The sequence below is a fragment of the Phaethon aethereus genome (assembly GCF_964289735.1).
Source record: "Phaethon aethereus genome assembly, chromosome: 2".
NCBI classification, from domain to species: Eukaryota; Metazoa; Chordata; class Aves; order Phaethontiformes; family Phaethontidae; genus Phaethon; species Phaethon aethereus.
This window is the reverse complement of record NC_138582.1, coordinates 164516848-164529759: the sequence shown is the minus strand read 5'-3', so window position 1 is coordinate 164529759 and position 12912 is coordinate 164516848. Positions and strand designations below refer to the sequence as shown.

The 12912-nt window shown below is 35.7% G+C and overlaps 1 protein-coding gene across 3 annotated transcripts in view; it reads right to left on the bottom strand.

Moving 5' to 3' along the window:
- PRKAG2 (protein kinase AMP-activated non-catalytic subunit gamma 2) overlaps window positions 1-12912 on the bottom strand; it is a gene marked incomplete at its 5' end in the record, with an annotated part of 237177 nt that overhangs the window by 4597 nt on the left and 219668 nt on the right. For all 3 annotated transcript variants that reach the window (XM_081996735.1, XM_081996736.1, XM_081996737.1), the window contains 7 exons: window positions 1758-1904; window positions 4659-4696; window positions 5031-5196; window positions 5964-6090; window positions 7995-8049; window positions 8855-8900; window positions 11971-12029. In XM_081996735.1, coding sequence (XP_081852861.1) covers window positions 1758-1904; window positions 4659-4696; window positions 5031-5196; window positions 5964-6090; window positions 7995-8049; window positions 8855-8900; window positions 11971-12029 — 638 coding nt within the window. The remainder of the gene's footprint in view (window positions 1-1757; window positions 1905-4658; window positions 4697-5030; window positions 5197-5963; window positions 6091-7994; window positions 8050-8854; window positions 8901-11970; window positions 12030-12912) is intronic.

The window sequence follows — 12912 nt, the reverse complement described above, 5'->3', positions numbered from 1 at the left end:
CAGTTCTGGCACCAGAGTCCACTGCAAGTGGGCACAGAGTTGTGTAACCTAAACATCACAGCTGAACCAGCTCATAAGTAAGTGATCCTAAAGAGGGTGTTGTCAGAAGTTGAGAGCATACTACATGTTTACTTTTTACCTAAGTGAATTCTCTCTCTTCACTGTTTTAAGTTCAAATAATCAGATATAATGGTGAAAAAAAAATAAAGAATTTTTCTTATCTTCTCACAGAGGTGAGAGCAAGAAAGCTGCATCAGTCCTGATTTAAAAGAGATGTTAGTTTATGGTTATCACTGACCGCTTCGTTGCTAGTCAGATAGAAGAAAATAGGAGTTTTGAATTATTTGAACAGTCATACCCACCTGACACAGGGAAGAAAGAAAAAGGTGGGGGGGAAGGGAGGGAAAATACTGTTGCATTTTCTTTTTGATGAAACTGTGTTGGTGATACTTTAGATGTGGTTAACTAGTTTTTGTACATGAACATATTTAATAACTTAATTCTTCTCTCAGTGTAATGAATTCAAGAAAAATGGACAAAGTAACTGTTTCATTTGTTTCATTTCCAGTAAGATCAAGCACTCATCTGGCAGCTAAAAATAGCCTGTAGTTTTGACTGACCCATTTTTACATACAATCTCACTATGTTTAGTCTGAACCAAAGGGTAGAAGTTGTTCTTAAAACCCAAGTGTCTAAAGCTTAAGATAGTAATAAGTTATCCAAATTTGAAATCTGTATATCAGCAATATTGAAATTTAATAATTTTAACAAGAAGGTCAAGTAAATGCAGAAAGTTATAAGAAAAAATTGCCTAATGGAGGTTCTAAGGGGTTATTAAGAAAGTGGAAGTTTTACTCATATCAAGATAATGCATGGTTACAGCCCTGAAGATGAAAAAAAAAATCTTGTAGTTGAAGAAGTTAAAGCATCTAAATGGAGTTGATCACATCTCAGAGACAACTGAAACGGGTAATATTGATTTTTCTTCTGCAGAGAGGCGTTAACAGGGGAGGAACACCTACATACTCCTTCACCTCCATGTATAAAAAAGTTCCCAGTGCTAACAAGATAAAAAGCACCAAAAGAATGGAAAGCACACAGATAAATCATTTGCAAGAGCAGTTAGTGAGGACTTCTCCACAAGAATTTATTTTTCTGTCCCTGTTTCACACTATTAGTATGAGAGCAGTGCAGGACTCTGCATGCATTAACTAATTGTACCCATTACATTTCCTGAACAATTGGCGCGTCAACCCAGCTATAAGCTGGAGTTTAAAGAATTATTTGTCTGCAAAACTTATGGCAGACTTGGAAGAAACTTGATCCTTTCAAAAAAGCTTTGCGTTCAGTTCAGTTAATGTCATAAAACAGAAACACAAATTATCAAGTATTATTTTGGATGCCTCATCCCTGGAAGTGTTCAAGGCCTGGATGGATGGGGCTTTGAGCAACCTGGTCTAGCAGAAGGTGTCCCTGCCCGTGGCAGGGGGGTGGAACTAGATGACCTTTAAGTTCCCTTCCAACACAAACCATTCTATGATTATAAATGTACTGTACAGTATTCTGCACATCCCTGTAAGCATCTATAATCTAAATCTATAAAGCAAACTTAGTTAGATATCTAACAGATGTAGTTTGAAAAAAACACTTTCACCAAGTAACAAAAATAACTTAGAAAGGATAAATTTGTACTATTTATTAGTTTGGTAATACAACTTTTAACTTACAATGAAGGGAAAAATAAAAAATGAACTCACCTCAGCCTTCACTATTCTATCCACTATGGTCTCCAGTGTTTCCAGCATACTACACTTTACAACACCTTCAAAATACTGAGAACGATGCTGTAGGGCTTGTGTCACTGTAATATCTAGGTTATTATATGTTTTTTCAGCAGCAAGATTCTGAAAAAACAAGGAAAAAAAACCAAGGCACTTAACACATCTCAGTACTTTGTAATAAAGTACTCAATAAAGTAAATATTTTGGCCTCAAGTGGATACACATTTCTGGTGTAAATTGAGTCTATTCCAAGTCACATATTAACAAAGCAGCTGCTCTTCAGCTTCAGTTTCTGGGAACAGCCAAGCATGCAAGCACCGTATGACAGACTGGGTTAATTGATAAAACTGTTTTGTGATATGCGTTAGGCCAGTGAAAATCTCCTTACTTTGCTCTCTGATATTTGGCTTGATATCACTCATCCTGCTTTTGCCATGAGTGGAAAATCTAAAGTTCTACAGATTTTAGAATACACAGAATATACTTTAAGAATATACAGTTTTTTGTTGTCTGTTTCTCATAGGATAGGGGAGGACACCAACTGCTCTGACCACCACCTATGAAGTAGATCTTAGTAGAGATCTAAGTAGAGAGCAAATGACGAGTTTCCGTCACCGTTCTTTATTTGTGGGCTCAGACTCCCTCTCCTGGACTGTACTGGTACTGCCATTTGACAACAATTTGTGTGTGTGTATATGTTTTAGAAGTACTATTAAAATAATATAAATTAAAACCCATCACCACCATTAAAAGTAAGAAGATGAGAAGAGTTTGAAAGCTGACATTCTCAACTTTCATTTTAAGAACAGGACCATGCTTGTAGCTAGAGGACTTTGTCCAGACCAGCAAAAGCTTGCTCTCTAGGTAAGGCCACAGCAGTATTTTGATAGCGCTGGCACATCCTGGCCTATTGATTTTGTTACTGAGGCACTGAAGGAAGAACAAATGAAATGTTTAAAATGAAAACACTGGACCAAACAATATATGAAATTAATTTTTTGGCTAGAATATACTGTGATTGGTCAAGTTTTTGGATTGAATTACACTGAATGTGACAAGATAGATGTGAGATAATAGTGAAGATACAAGCAATCTTAGTTAACTCATTTAACTAATTCTTAATGAAGGACATTAGGAGAAGATAAAAAGCCTCTGCCAAATGAAGTCACCCTACACACAGTAACTACTGTAATATAAAGTTATTTCTATACCATCACACTATTCCCAGGTTTCTCCCATCAATAACCTGAAAATGAATTCAGAACTCTATTAAAATGAAAGAAATCTATCAACTTAGTCAGCTGTACATACAGGCACAGCTTAACACACTGATTTAACTAAGCATATTAGCCACATGGTTTAAAGTTAAAAATCACCAATTGAATCTTGCAAATTCTATGTTTATTGGAAGATCAGATTATACATTTCAGGTATTTTTTCTCCTTCTTTTAAAGCTTGAAGACCAGGTTGAAGCAGACTGATGAAAAACTGGAAGCCTCAGAGATGATTATCTTTTAACAATAGAATCTTTTCCCCCCATTTAATAAGCAAACTAGTATATGTGAGGAAAATCTCAAATAATCAATAGATGCCTTAACTCTTTCCCATGTTACTAGCAGGGAGCAACAATTACATCCTAAAGCCTTTTATGGTGGGTTTTTTTTTTCCTGATCCCAATATATAAAATTTTTGCAAAGAAATGATCCAGCATCTCTAAGAATCCTGTAATTTTTGTGCCCCATCACTTAAAATGAGAAAAGAAGCAAAAAAAACATAAGGACTCCTCTTCCCTTTGGTGTCTTGCTGAAAAAGAATGTAAAATAAAGGAAACATGTCCTGCCTCAAAGTCTAAGGCAGTTACAAAATAAATTGAAACACCGACTGTGAAAATTCATTGTTTTTGATACATTAGATCACTCTCACTACAGCTACTACCTATTTCCTGACCAGCTTTTATGTCAGAACAGGATCTTATGCAGTAGAGAATCCCGAAGAACAAAAAGGACAAACACCTAGAAAAGACAGGCATGAACAGTGACATTGCGACATTTTCAGTATTAAGAGCACTGTTTGCAGACAGAGAAAGTATTTCCACTTGGGACTATTCTCCATATTTCTGAAAGCATTCTACCAGCGTTTCAGACATCTGGATTCCTCATTAGCACTAGCAGGCTGGTGGAATAAGCAACCTGGGCACTTAAATCTCTAAAAAATAACGTAGCTATCAGAAATTCCAACTAGAAGGCAGGTGCATACAGCTGGGAGGGGACAGGGATAAAAAACCCAAATACTTTTTTCAAGTTTCTGAAGACCACAAGAATAGAAGAACCCCTCCTCTCCAAGGCTGGCAAATCATGGCATGAATCTGACTGTGCTGTCACACTCCTGAGGGAAAACTAGCAACAGAGGCCTGAACTAGATCTAAACCAGACGGAATACAGACGCAATACACTGGAGTCAGAGACTCACACAAAAGAACAGGCCAAGTAGTTTTAATTCACTGAGAAGGTCAAGTCATACAAAGCACCCCGACTGCATGGAGAAATCTGCATTCTCTTTGAAAACAGACCGTGGAATGGCAGCGGCTGGGAAAAGGAAGCCCAGTCTCAAAAATAGAAAAAAAATGTAGTACAGCCAGATCTAATTTTGGGTAACATTCAGAGCAGTAGATGCCTGTGTGCAGGTAATATTACTGGGGACAGCTTAAATTAAAAAAAAAAAAAAAAAATGCTGTGCAGGGTAAATTAAATCTGTTTTATTCAGCTTGTTAACTAAAGCCTAAGGAACAAAATAGCCAAAATTGACAATATTAACAAATACATTTGCAAGTGCTTACTGCCTATAAAAGATTTAATAGGATATAAGAGATATACTTACTATTACATCGAATTTGGAATAAATATCTACAACTTTTCCTAAGGAGAAAAAAAAAAAGTTAATAAAGTGCTTAAAATACTAAATTAGTTTTCTTGCTTCCTGCTTTCATTTGTTATAATTACACAGAACAAAAAGACCGATCAAGAAGGAAAAACTTTTAAAAAAACCCCAAACAACCCACCAAACCATGAAGTTCTTCCAAGCCTATCAACCTAAATCTTGCATAAGTATTTCTTTATACCCCCCCCTTTTTTTTTTTTAAGTTTTAATTTTCTTTCCCCTTTCCCCTCCCCCACAACCTCCCAAAAATCAATCTGGAGTTCCACACCATTTATCTTACCACACTTTATATGCAGAAGACCCAACACACACCTGACTCATCCACAACAGGTAACGCCGATATCCTTCTCTCTACAAATATATTCAAGGCTTTAATGATAGGAGTGTCTGGATGTATGAAGGCAATGTTGTGGTACGTTCCTATTCCAAGTTCATCCAGATTCTTCTTCATAAAGGCAGGCTTTGGCATCTCTGACATCTAGGAAAATCAGAATGAATGTATTTACAGTGCGGTTTTCTGCACCTACCATGTTTTCTACACCTAGCATGTTTCCATATGATTGGTCTATGCATTAGGAAATCTTTATTCACTCATCCATCTGCAGACTCCAAATGATTGTTACAGATCATTACAGTAATCTGCTACTAGATTAATGTAAAACCAAAACAAGCTCAGATCCGGAAGCGTTACTTCTGTTCAAAGAAACTCTAAATTAAGACTATATAATTAAGTTTTTTGCTCATTGATTTATTTTTGTAGTAACCCATCACTAAAAGCTTTTGATTCTAAGCTATGTCATTCCCACTGAAACTGGAGAGATAAGACAGCAAAACATACTATATGCTGAATACTTATTTTGAACTCTTATTGCTTAGTTTGGTCTCCTATTATTTCTGTGACTAACATAATGATGTTAGAGTAACGATAATCTCATCTCTGGGTGACAATTCATTTTTCTATTCATATAAACAAGCTTCTGAAGTAGAGTAGGTCTTCCAGAAAGGACAGCAAACTACTCAAAATAGCCAAGACAAGTCTTTGGTGTTTAGGTTTCTTTACATTACTAAAATAAAGGAAATGTACAGGTCCTACATCAAGCTTTAATTTCTCCATTATCAAAAAGAGACATGCACAGACACAATGGCTATAGAAGTTTACCATGAAGTTTCTGTACTAAGACTTAAAGATGTCTACTGGAAGAAAAAAAAAATCACTTAAGCAAAGCATAACTTTAGAATACTTACAAAAAGCTGGAGGAACTTAAGGATTCTTTTATGGGTAAGTATATAAAGTGCATTTCCACTGACAGGATCTATAACTGGCAATCTGTGGATTTTGTTTTTGATCAATGAATATACAGCATCAAAAAGGCTGAGGAGAAAAATAATTTTTTAAAAATTAATTCTAGCTGACAATGAGTAACATCACGTGATACATACACATATGTACAACCCCCCATGAAGTACATATCATGAGTACTTATTTGTATTATCTTTAATGTTATAGAAAACAGGAGTTAAGTGATTTCAAATTAATTTCTGCAGCTCGCAAAACAGATCAACAATGACATGCTCATGAACATCTAAAACCAGTAAGAAAATGTGATGGAAAGTGACTTTTTGTTGTAGAAAGAATAGCAGAAATATTTCTGCACAAGGGTAAGTTGTTTTTCCAGTAAGTGCTGTGCTCACAGCATCCCTGTGCTCAGAATGGATATTTCTGTTCAGAGACAGACAAACAGTGAAAAACAGAGTGTTCTTGCCCTTAATGCATCTCAAGTCCAAACTTCTGTAACATTTTCTAGGAAGAGCATTTTTATGGATAAGTGCATACATGCAATTAAGCCAAAACAATTATCTAGTAATTTCACTGAATTATAATTGGGTTTTGGTGAAAAGTTATTCTCAGGAGATCTGAAGGATTCCTACAGACACTGCAGACTAAAGTTTAGCAACACTCTAACCTGTGCAAGTCTGCTCTTCTTGCAAGTAACGCTGTATTTTTTTCCCATTGGTCCTAGTAAGACTACGATAAAACAGCTGACCACCAATTGCAATAAATTAGTAAGTAATAAAGGTCGTTAAACTTTGATAGACGACACCTGCTTGCTGGAGTAGGCTTCTTCCCATACAGAATAAGCTAACTGTATGTTCTGAGTCCGTTACAGGGGTGAACAATCCCCATTTGATATACGTGGAACCAAGATTCCCACCATGGCACTGTAGATTCCACTCCTGGAGTAAGCATCTAGCTACTCCTACGTGCTGCAGTCTGACTGCCTGCAGAAGCCTCAGAGATGAGCAGAACTCAAGTCCATTCCTGGATCAGGTATTAAGCTGACTTGCTGTATCCTTTTATATGTGTCCTACTGCATCTTCTTTAAGTACTTTTGCAGTACTTTTCTTCCTGCACCTTTGACTGAAAACAATTATACTATTTTCTTAACAATATTCTTTGCAACAGCTACCATTCAAAATAGACTCCTTATGACTTGATTGAACAACTTATTCATGACTTAGTGGCAATTCTATTGAGGACACAGCATATCATTACTTCAAGGTAATCACTAGAGTTCCCTTCACCAATTTCCTTTGATAGGGCATAAGCAATCCTATTCCACAAACTGAAAGCAAGAATCAGAACTTCACTCGCCAGTTCAGCGATTAAGTAGTACTCAAGTTGTTAAGTGATTAACTATAGCTCTCTCTCAAGTTACCTTTGGTAAAAATGCCATTTGGTATAATGGCAGCTTAAAAATTATTTCTTTCAAATTCCATCGAGAAGAAAAGGACAGTTATTTGTATTTTAAGGAACATAACATAGTAGTAGAGCAGAACAAACGACATAGATACTGTCTTTCCTTTAATTAAGGAAAGTTACTTGTGTTGAAAAGTACTGCAAGTTTTCAATTATTATAATTGCTGAGCACAGGACAGCTGAAGGGCTCTGTACAGTTTTTGACTTTCATGAAACAAACATGACTTGCAGACTACCTTGAAGGGTCAGCATGTTGCCTTTTTTGCATATTTTTTTGACAATTAATTTTGATCCATGTCTAGTTTATTTACCAGAATGGTTACACTGATAAACGACAAAGTTAAACTAGAAATTCTCTTCTTTGGATAATTAAAAAAAGTCCTCACTTGCAATAAAAAGCTGTCACAGCACCTTGATGATATTAAAAGACAGTCCTTCATCGTTTCTTATTATATGAAGAAATCTTAAATTAGAGTTAGTTTATTTTGAGTTTAGCAAACTGAAAAGCAAAATCCTACCTTGCATCTGGGGAGATGTTCACTAATGGTTTAAATGTCTCTTGTAAATAAAGCTCTGTGTATAGAAAATTAACAGACCATTACCACTTTATATGAAAATGCTAGGGTTTTTTATGAATGCATTTTATTGATTCATTTGTACAAAATTAAGTGGAAGAAAGAGAGCAATATATATAGTTACTTTAGATATTCTACCACTTATGCACATATCTCTACATTAACACAAGTTTTCAAAGTGAGACTAAACTGATAACCACCAGGGGTCACTGCAACAACAGTAAATAATTCTTTACCAGTTCCTTTTCTGAGAGGGTCTGCTGCATAGAGGATTTCTATATATTATTTCATGGCACATAGTGTTACGGTTTCCTTCCTGCATTCAGCACTTCTGTTCACACCCAGCATGTTCTATGAATTTCTAGTCGTATCATGCAATTCACTCAGGCATAGCTTGCTGCTCATCCATCAGTTCACTCAATACATAGTGTCATCTATTCATTAAGCAATCTGGCTCAGATACATTTCCACTCCACATATACTCATCAACTCTACAGCTATACAGGCTGCCTTACTCCAGGTTTTTTTTTTTTTTTTTTTTTCTTTCTTTCTTGAAGAGCAAGATGGTACTACTAATCATGAATGAGTGGCGAAGTAGTATATAGCCCAGATCTCTCTAGCCCACATACTGTTTCAGATAGAAAAATAAGCAGCAGGAGACAACAGAAAAACTTTTACTACTTCTGCTTTCATTAAAAAGTATGTGGAGAGAGACAACCTAAGTATATGATTAATTAAAAATCCACCATGGTGAAAAAAATTAGATCACATTAAATTATCAACCAAGTAGTAAATATTCTTACCTCTCCAGGTTTCTATCTTGTGCTCCTCCAATTCATAAATCTGAACCTACAATGGGTAGATGGCAAGTTTAACTTGGAAGTATTAATTTTAAACCCAACATCATTAACAATATTATAAATACCTGAATAATTTCCTTACAGTTTCATTGCAGGCAATCTAACAGAGTAAGAATAGTCCAGAATAACATTTCTTGGCTGTAACAAGAATGGGTGCAATCCTGCTCAACGTTGAGTACCATACTGGGCCTATCGTTTCAGGGGACGAGACAGATCTTTTATCTGCCTAGGTTTGTAGTCTAGATTCCTTCTAGACTCAAAGGCATCTCCTCAGTAATTTATCTCACTTTAAAACAATCATGCCAGAGTAAACCCTCTGAAGATTCCTCACACATCCAAACTGGTAAAAATCTTACCCTGATCACTTGACATTTTAATGCTAAAAGAGATGAATTTTACTGTTACTTGATTACGAAAAAGCAAGAGCACTTGGTTTAGTGCCCAGTTCAATCAGAAGAACCAACACTGCATTCCCCCCCCGCCCCAATTTTAATCTTTTACTGGTGTTGCATTCTTCAGATATTTTCAGACACTGCATCTAAGCCATGCACGCTCTCAGCATTTCTCCTGTGCCAGCAACATTGCTCGTCTGACCTGTGTTCAGCAGAAACCAAACAGGCAAAAAAAAGTTACAGAAATGTCATTAGTTTTCTGCTGCTTTAGCTCCCTTAACTGACTTACAAAAAGGACAGGCAAATGATACTGGACAAAGGATGTGGCAAGTCTGCACCTTTTGATGGCAGCTTATCATCAGATCAGCAATAACATCAAACCACCCTCAAGAGTCCAGTCTTTAAAGTTTAAAACAAAACAAAAACCAAGAAACACAGTCATATCACCAACTTCCTGCTGTTCAGCAGCTAATCCACAAAGTTCTTTATCAAAAGATTGTATAACCTCCCTATATTAGTTCCTTCCATCTTGCTGATGGTTTTCTAAAAATGTTTCAGATGTGGAAGCTACCTTTCTCTAAAGGTATCAAGCTGCAAGCCAGCCACTTGTAATAGTAATTTCACATGCTATAGCCTATGCCAAAGGTGCCTGTTGCCCCTTACACGGCTCTTCTCTGTCGCAAACACTGCTGAAGCTGAAGAGTTTATAGGTGAAGGGTAAGAAGCCTCCACAAAGCCTACTACATCGATCTTTGAGCTAAAGGAGACTACACTTCAATTACTCTCTGGAATTAGCATCCTTTGAAGACTATAATGGAATGTTAAATCGATATACTGTAACTGGACTACTCAAATATTCCACTTTTGGCTGACATAAAAGATACCTACAGAAGTTAAATATTCTTCTAGGGCACTTGACAAAAAAGGCAGTTAAGACAGTGGAGCGCAGTTCAGAAGATCTACTGAAGTGATCAGAAGAATAGGAAACCGCTTTAGATGCTGACGAGATGAGGTTATCCTAGTTCTTTGACCACACTACAGGGAGAAACTACCTGGATGTTCTTCATCAATCATTTAAAAATATTATTTAGCAGATGAACAGCAGCAAGCTTCACACTTCAGAATTATATTTTCAGCACAATTTTACCTATTAAGACTACAGCATTCCCTGATGGAACATTAATTTAATGTTTGGTTTTTTTGGTTTTTTGTTTGGTTTTTTTTTTTTTTGATAGAAGACTGCATCACTTAGGTCAAATGTCATTCTCAGCTATTCCTCCTTATTGCTGCCATTTTAAGCACAACCTATGGAATAGGATGTTAGACAATGTAAACAGGAGTGACAACAGTCAGACCTTAGGTAAAGTTACATGGGAAAAAAATGGTAGTATGGAAGTTGAGAGTCATTACAATATGGAAACTATTTTAAGAAAATTACTAGTGTGCAATCACTTTTCATATGCTTCTCCCCCCACCTGTTGTAAATCCCTAGGGGGAAAAAAAAAATTCTTTAACAAGAAAGGACAGTGCATCACACTAGTGGTATCTGACAAGAATTTCACTATAAATTTTAAAAGTTAAGAACATGAGCTTTCCAAAGTCTAATACATCAGATGTCCGCTTCATCCAACTGTTCTTGATTTTTTAGCTCGTAAAACATAGTATATATGTTTTAATTGGTGGAGGGGGGAATTGTGATTGACCGGAAAAAGAAAGGGATGTAAATGTTTGTATGAACATGCAAGCTACAGAATTTCATCAACTAACTGCCAATGGGATTTTAAAATTACAGTTAATTGAAGTCAACAGATCTCCAACTAACTGTGCAACTCAGCCATGTAACAAAAATATTTGCATTTAACGAGTTTAACTTGTTTATTCTATACCATCACTCCAAGAGCAACCTTTTAACGCATCCAAGCCTCTGTAAGCTAGCATTCTGCTTAAGTCCACATACTCCTTTTGAAATAGCTCTATCACAGTTATGAGACCAAGATGATTATAAACATGTGAACCATACGTAGTTACATACTTGATTTTTAAATACAATGAACTTTCTCATGTAACGTAAAGACATCCTCCCCAAATGCTTTTTGGTTGATATTCTCCATTTATATAGAGTTCTGATTACTATTGAAATACGTGCTTTGAAACAACCTGAACACAAATGCATACAGTGATCAATAATCAAGTATTTTCCTTCATATTTTTTATATCACATCTAGTTTTTACTAAGTATTTTAAGCCAGGTCCTTCATCCCAAATGCATTATTCATCAGTTACAACACCAAGTGGAGTTCAGTATCCAAAACGAAGGCTATCATTATGGTAAGCGCCACACAAAACAGAATACATGGTAGTACTCATTAAGGAAATTCCTCATGTTTATACATGTATAACTGAAGCAGACAGATTACGTTACCTGCCCAAGCTCATAGGACCTTCAGAGCTAAAGCTGGAAACTGAACCCAGGTATCCAGACACCACTCTATTACCATGCTCACAAAGCCATCTTTCAAAAAAAAACCCTGCAGTGAGTATACCCATGACATATCTAAGCTTCCAAAGACTTAAATAATAACAATCATCATCAATCTTTCAGTCTGATATTTCAGTCTCTGTACTGTATGGCAAATGATAGAAGTATAGCTTAACGGTAATACTTACCATCGGAGACTTATAGTATCTATGCAGTATGTTAATGAAATCTGTAATTGTTAACATTCCTGTAACAAGTGATACATAAAAAAAATTTTCTTCAGATATATACTTAACATAGAACTTCCAAGTATTTTCCCTATTTATATTCACAATATATAATCTAGTAAACATTTAATCCATGTAACATAGTATTTGTATTGGACTGATCAACAGTAGAATTATAGAACTACGTATATTCACTTTCACATTGCTACAGTACTTCAGAATAACAACACAGGTCTGAATTAATATTCAAAATGATAACCTATGTGCTTCTCTTCTTTCAATCTGACCCAAAGAAAACCTTGAATTCAGCCTGCATTCACCCCAGAAGTATGGAAAGAAAAGAGGGGGTTTAGAACATGTTTAAAGGTTGGAGGTCTATTCTTGCCTTTCATTTTCTTTTCAAGTAAGACACGTTCTCATTATGTACTTGCCAAGTCAAGCAGAATCTCAGACTCAAATGAAGGAACAGTAATAATCCATTGTTTTGAATATTACTTATTAAATGGTTCTTTAATCATTTCCACAGTAATCCTCAATATCTGAATCAAAATATGACTTTTTTTTTTTAAAAGAGAGATAGTACAGCCATAGTATATACCTTTTAACCACTAACACCAAACTATATAATATAATATTGATCATTAGTTTAGTTATCTGAAAACATTAATCTTTTTTGAGCTTTCAAGTTCTAAATTTGAGAAGATGTAATTGCTCCACTGTTTACTACTCTTACATCTAAACTGAAGAAACTAAGAAATGGGTAAGGGAAAAGTTAATCTGGAGGTCAGCTTTAAATCACTAGAGCTTAATTACAGATAGAAAATGAAATTAAACATAAAAGACACACAGCATTTCTATGATGTATTCTGTGAAACTACTGCTCCTCCCCCCTTGCAGTTAAAA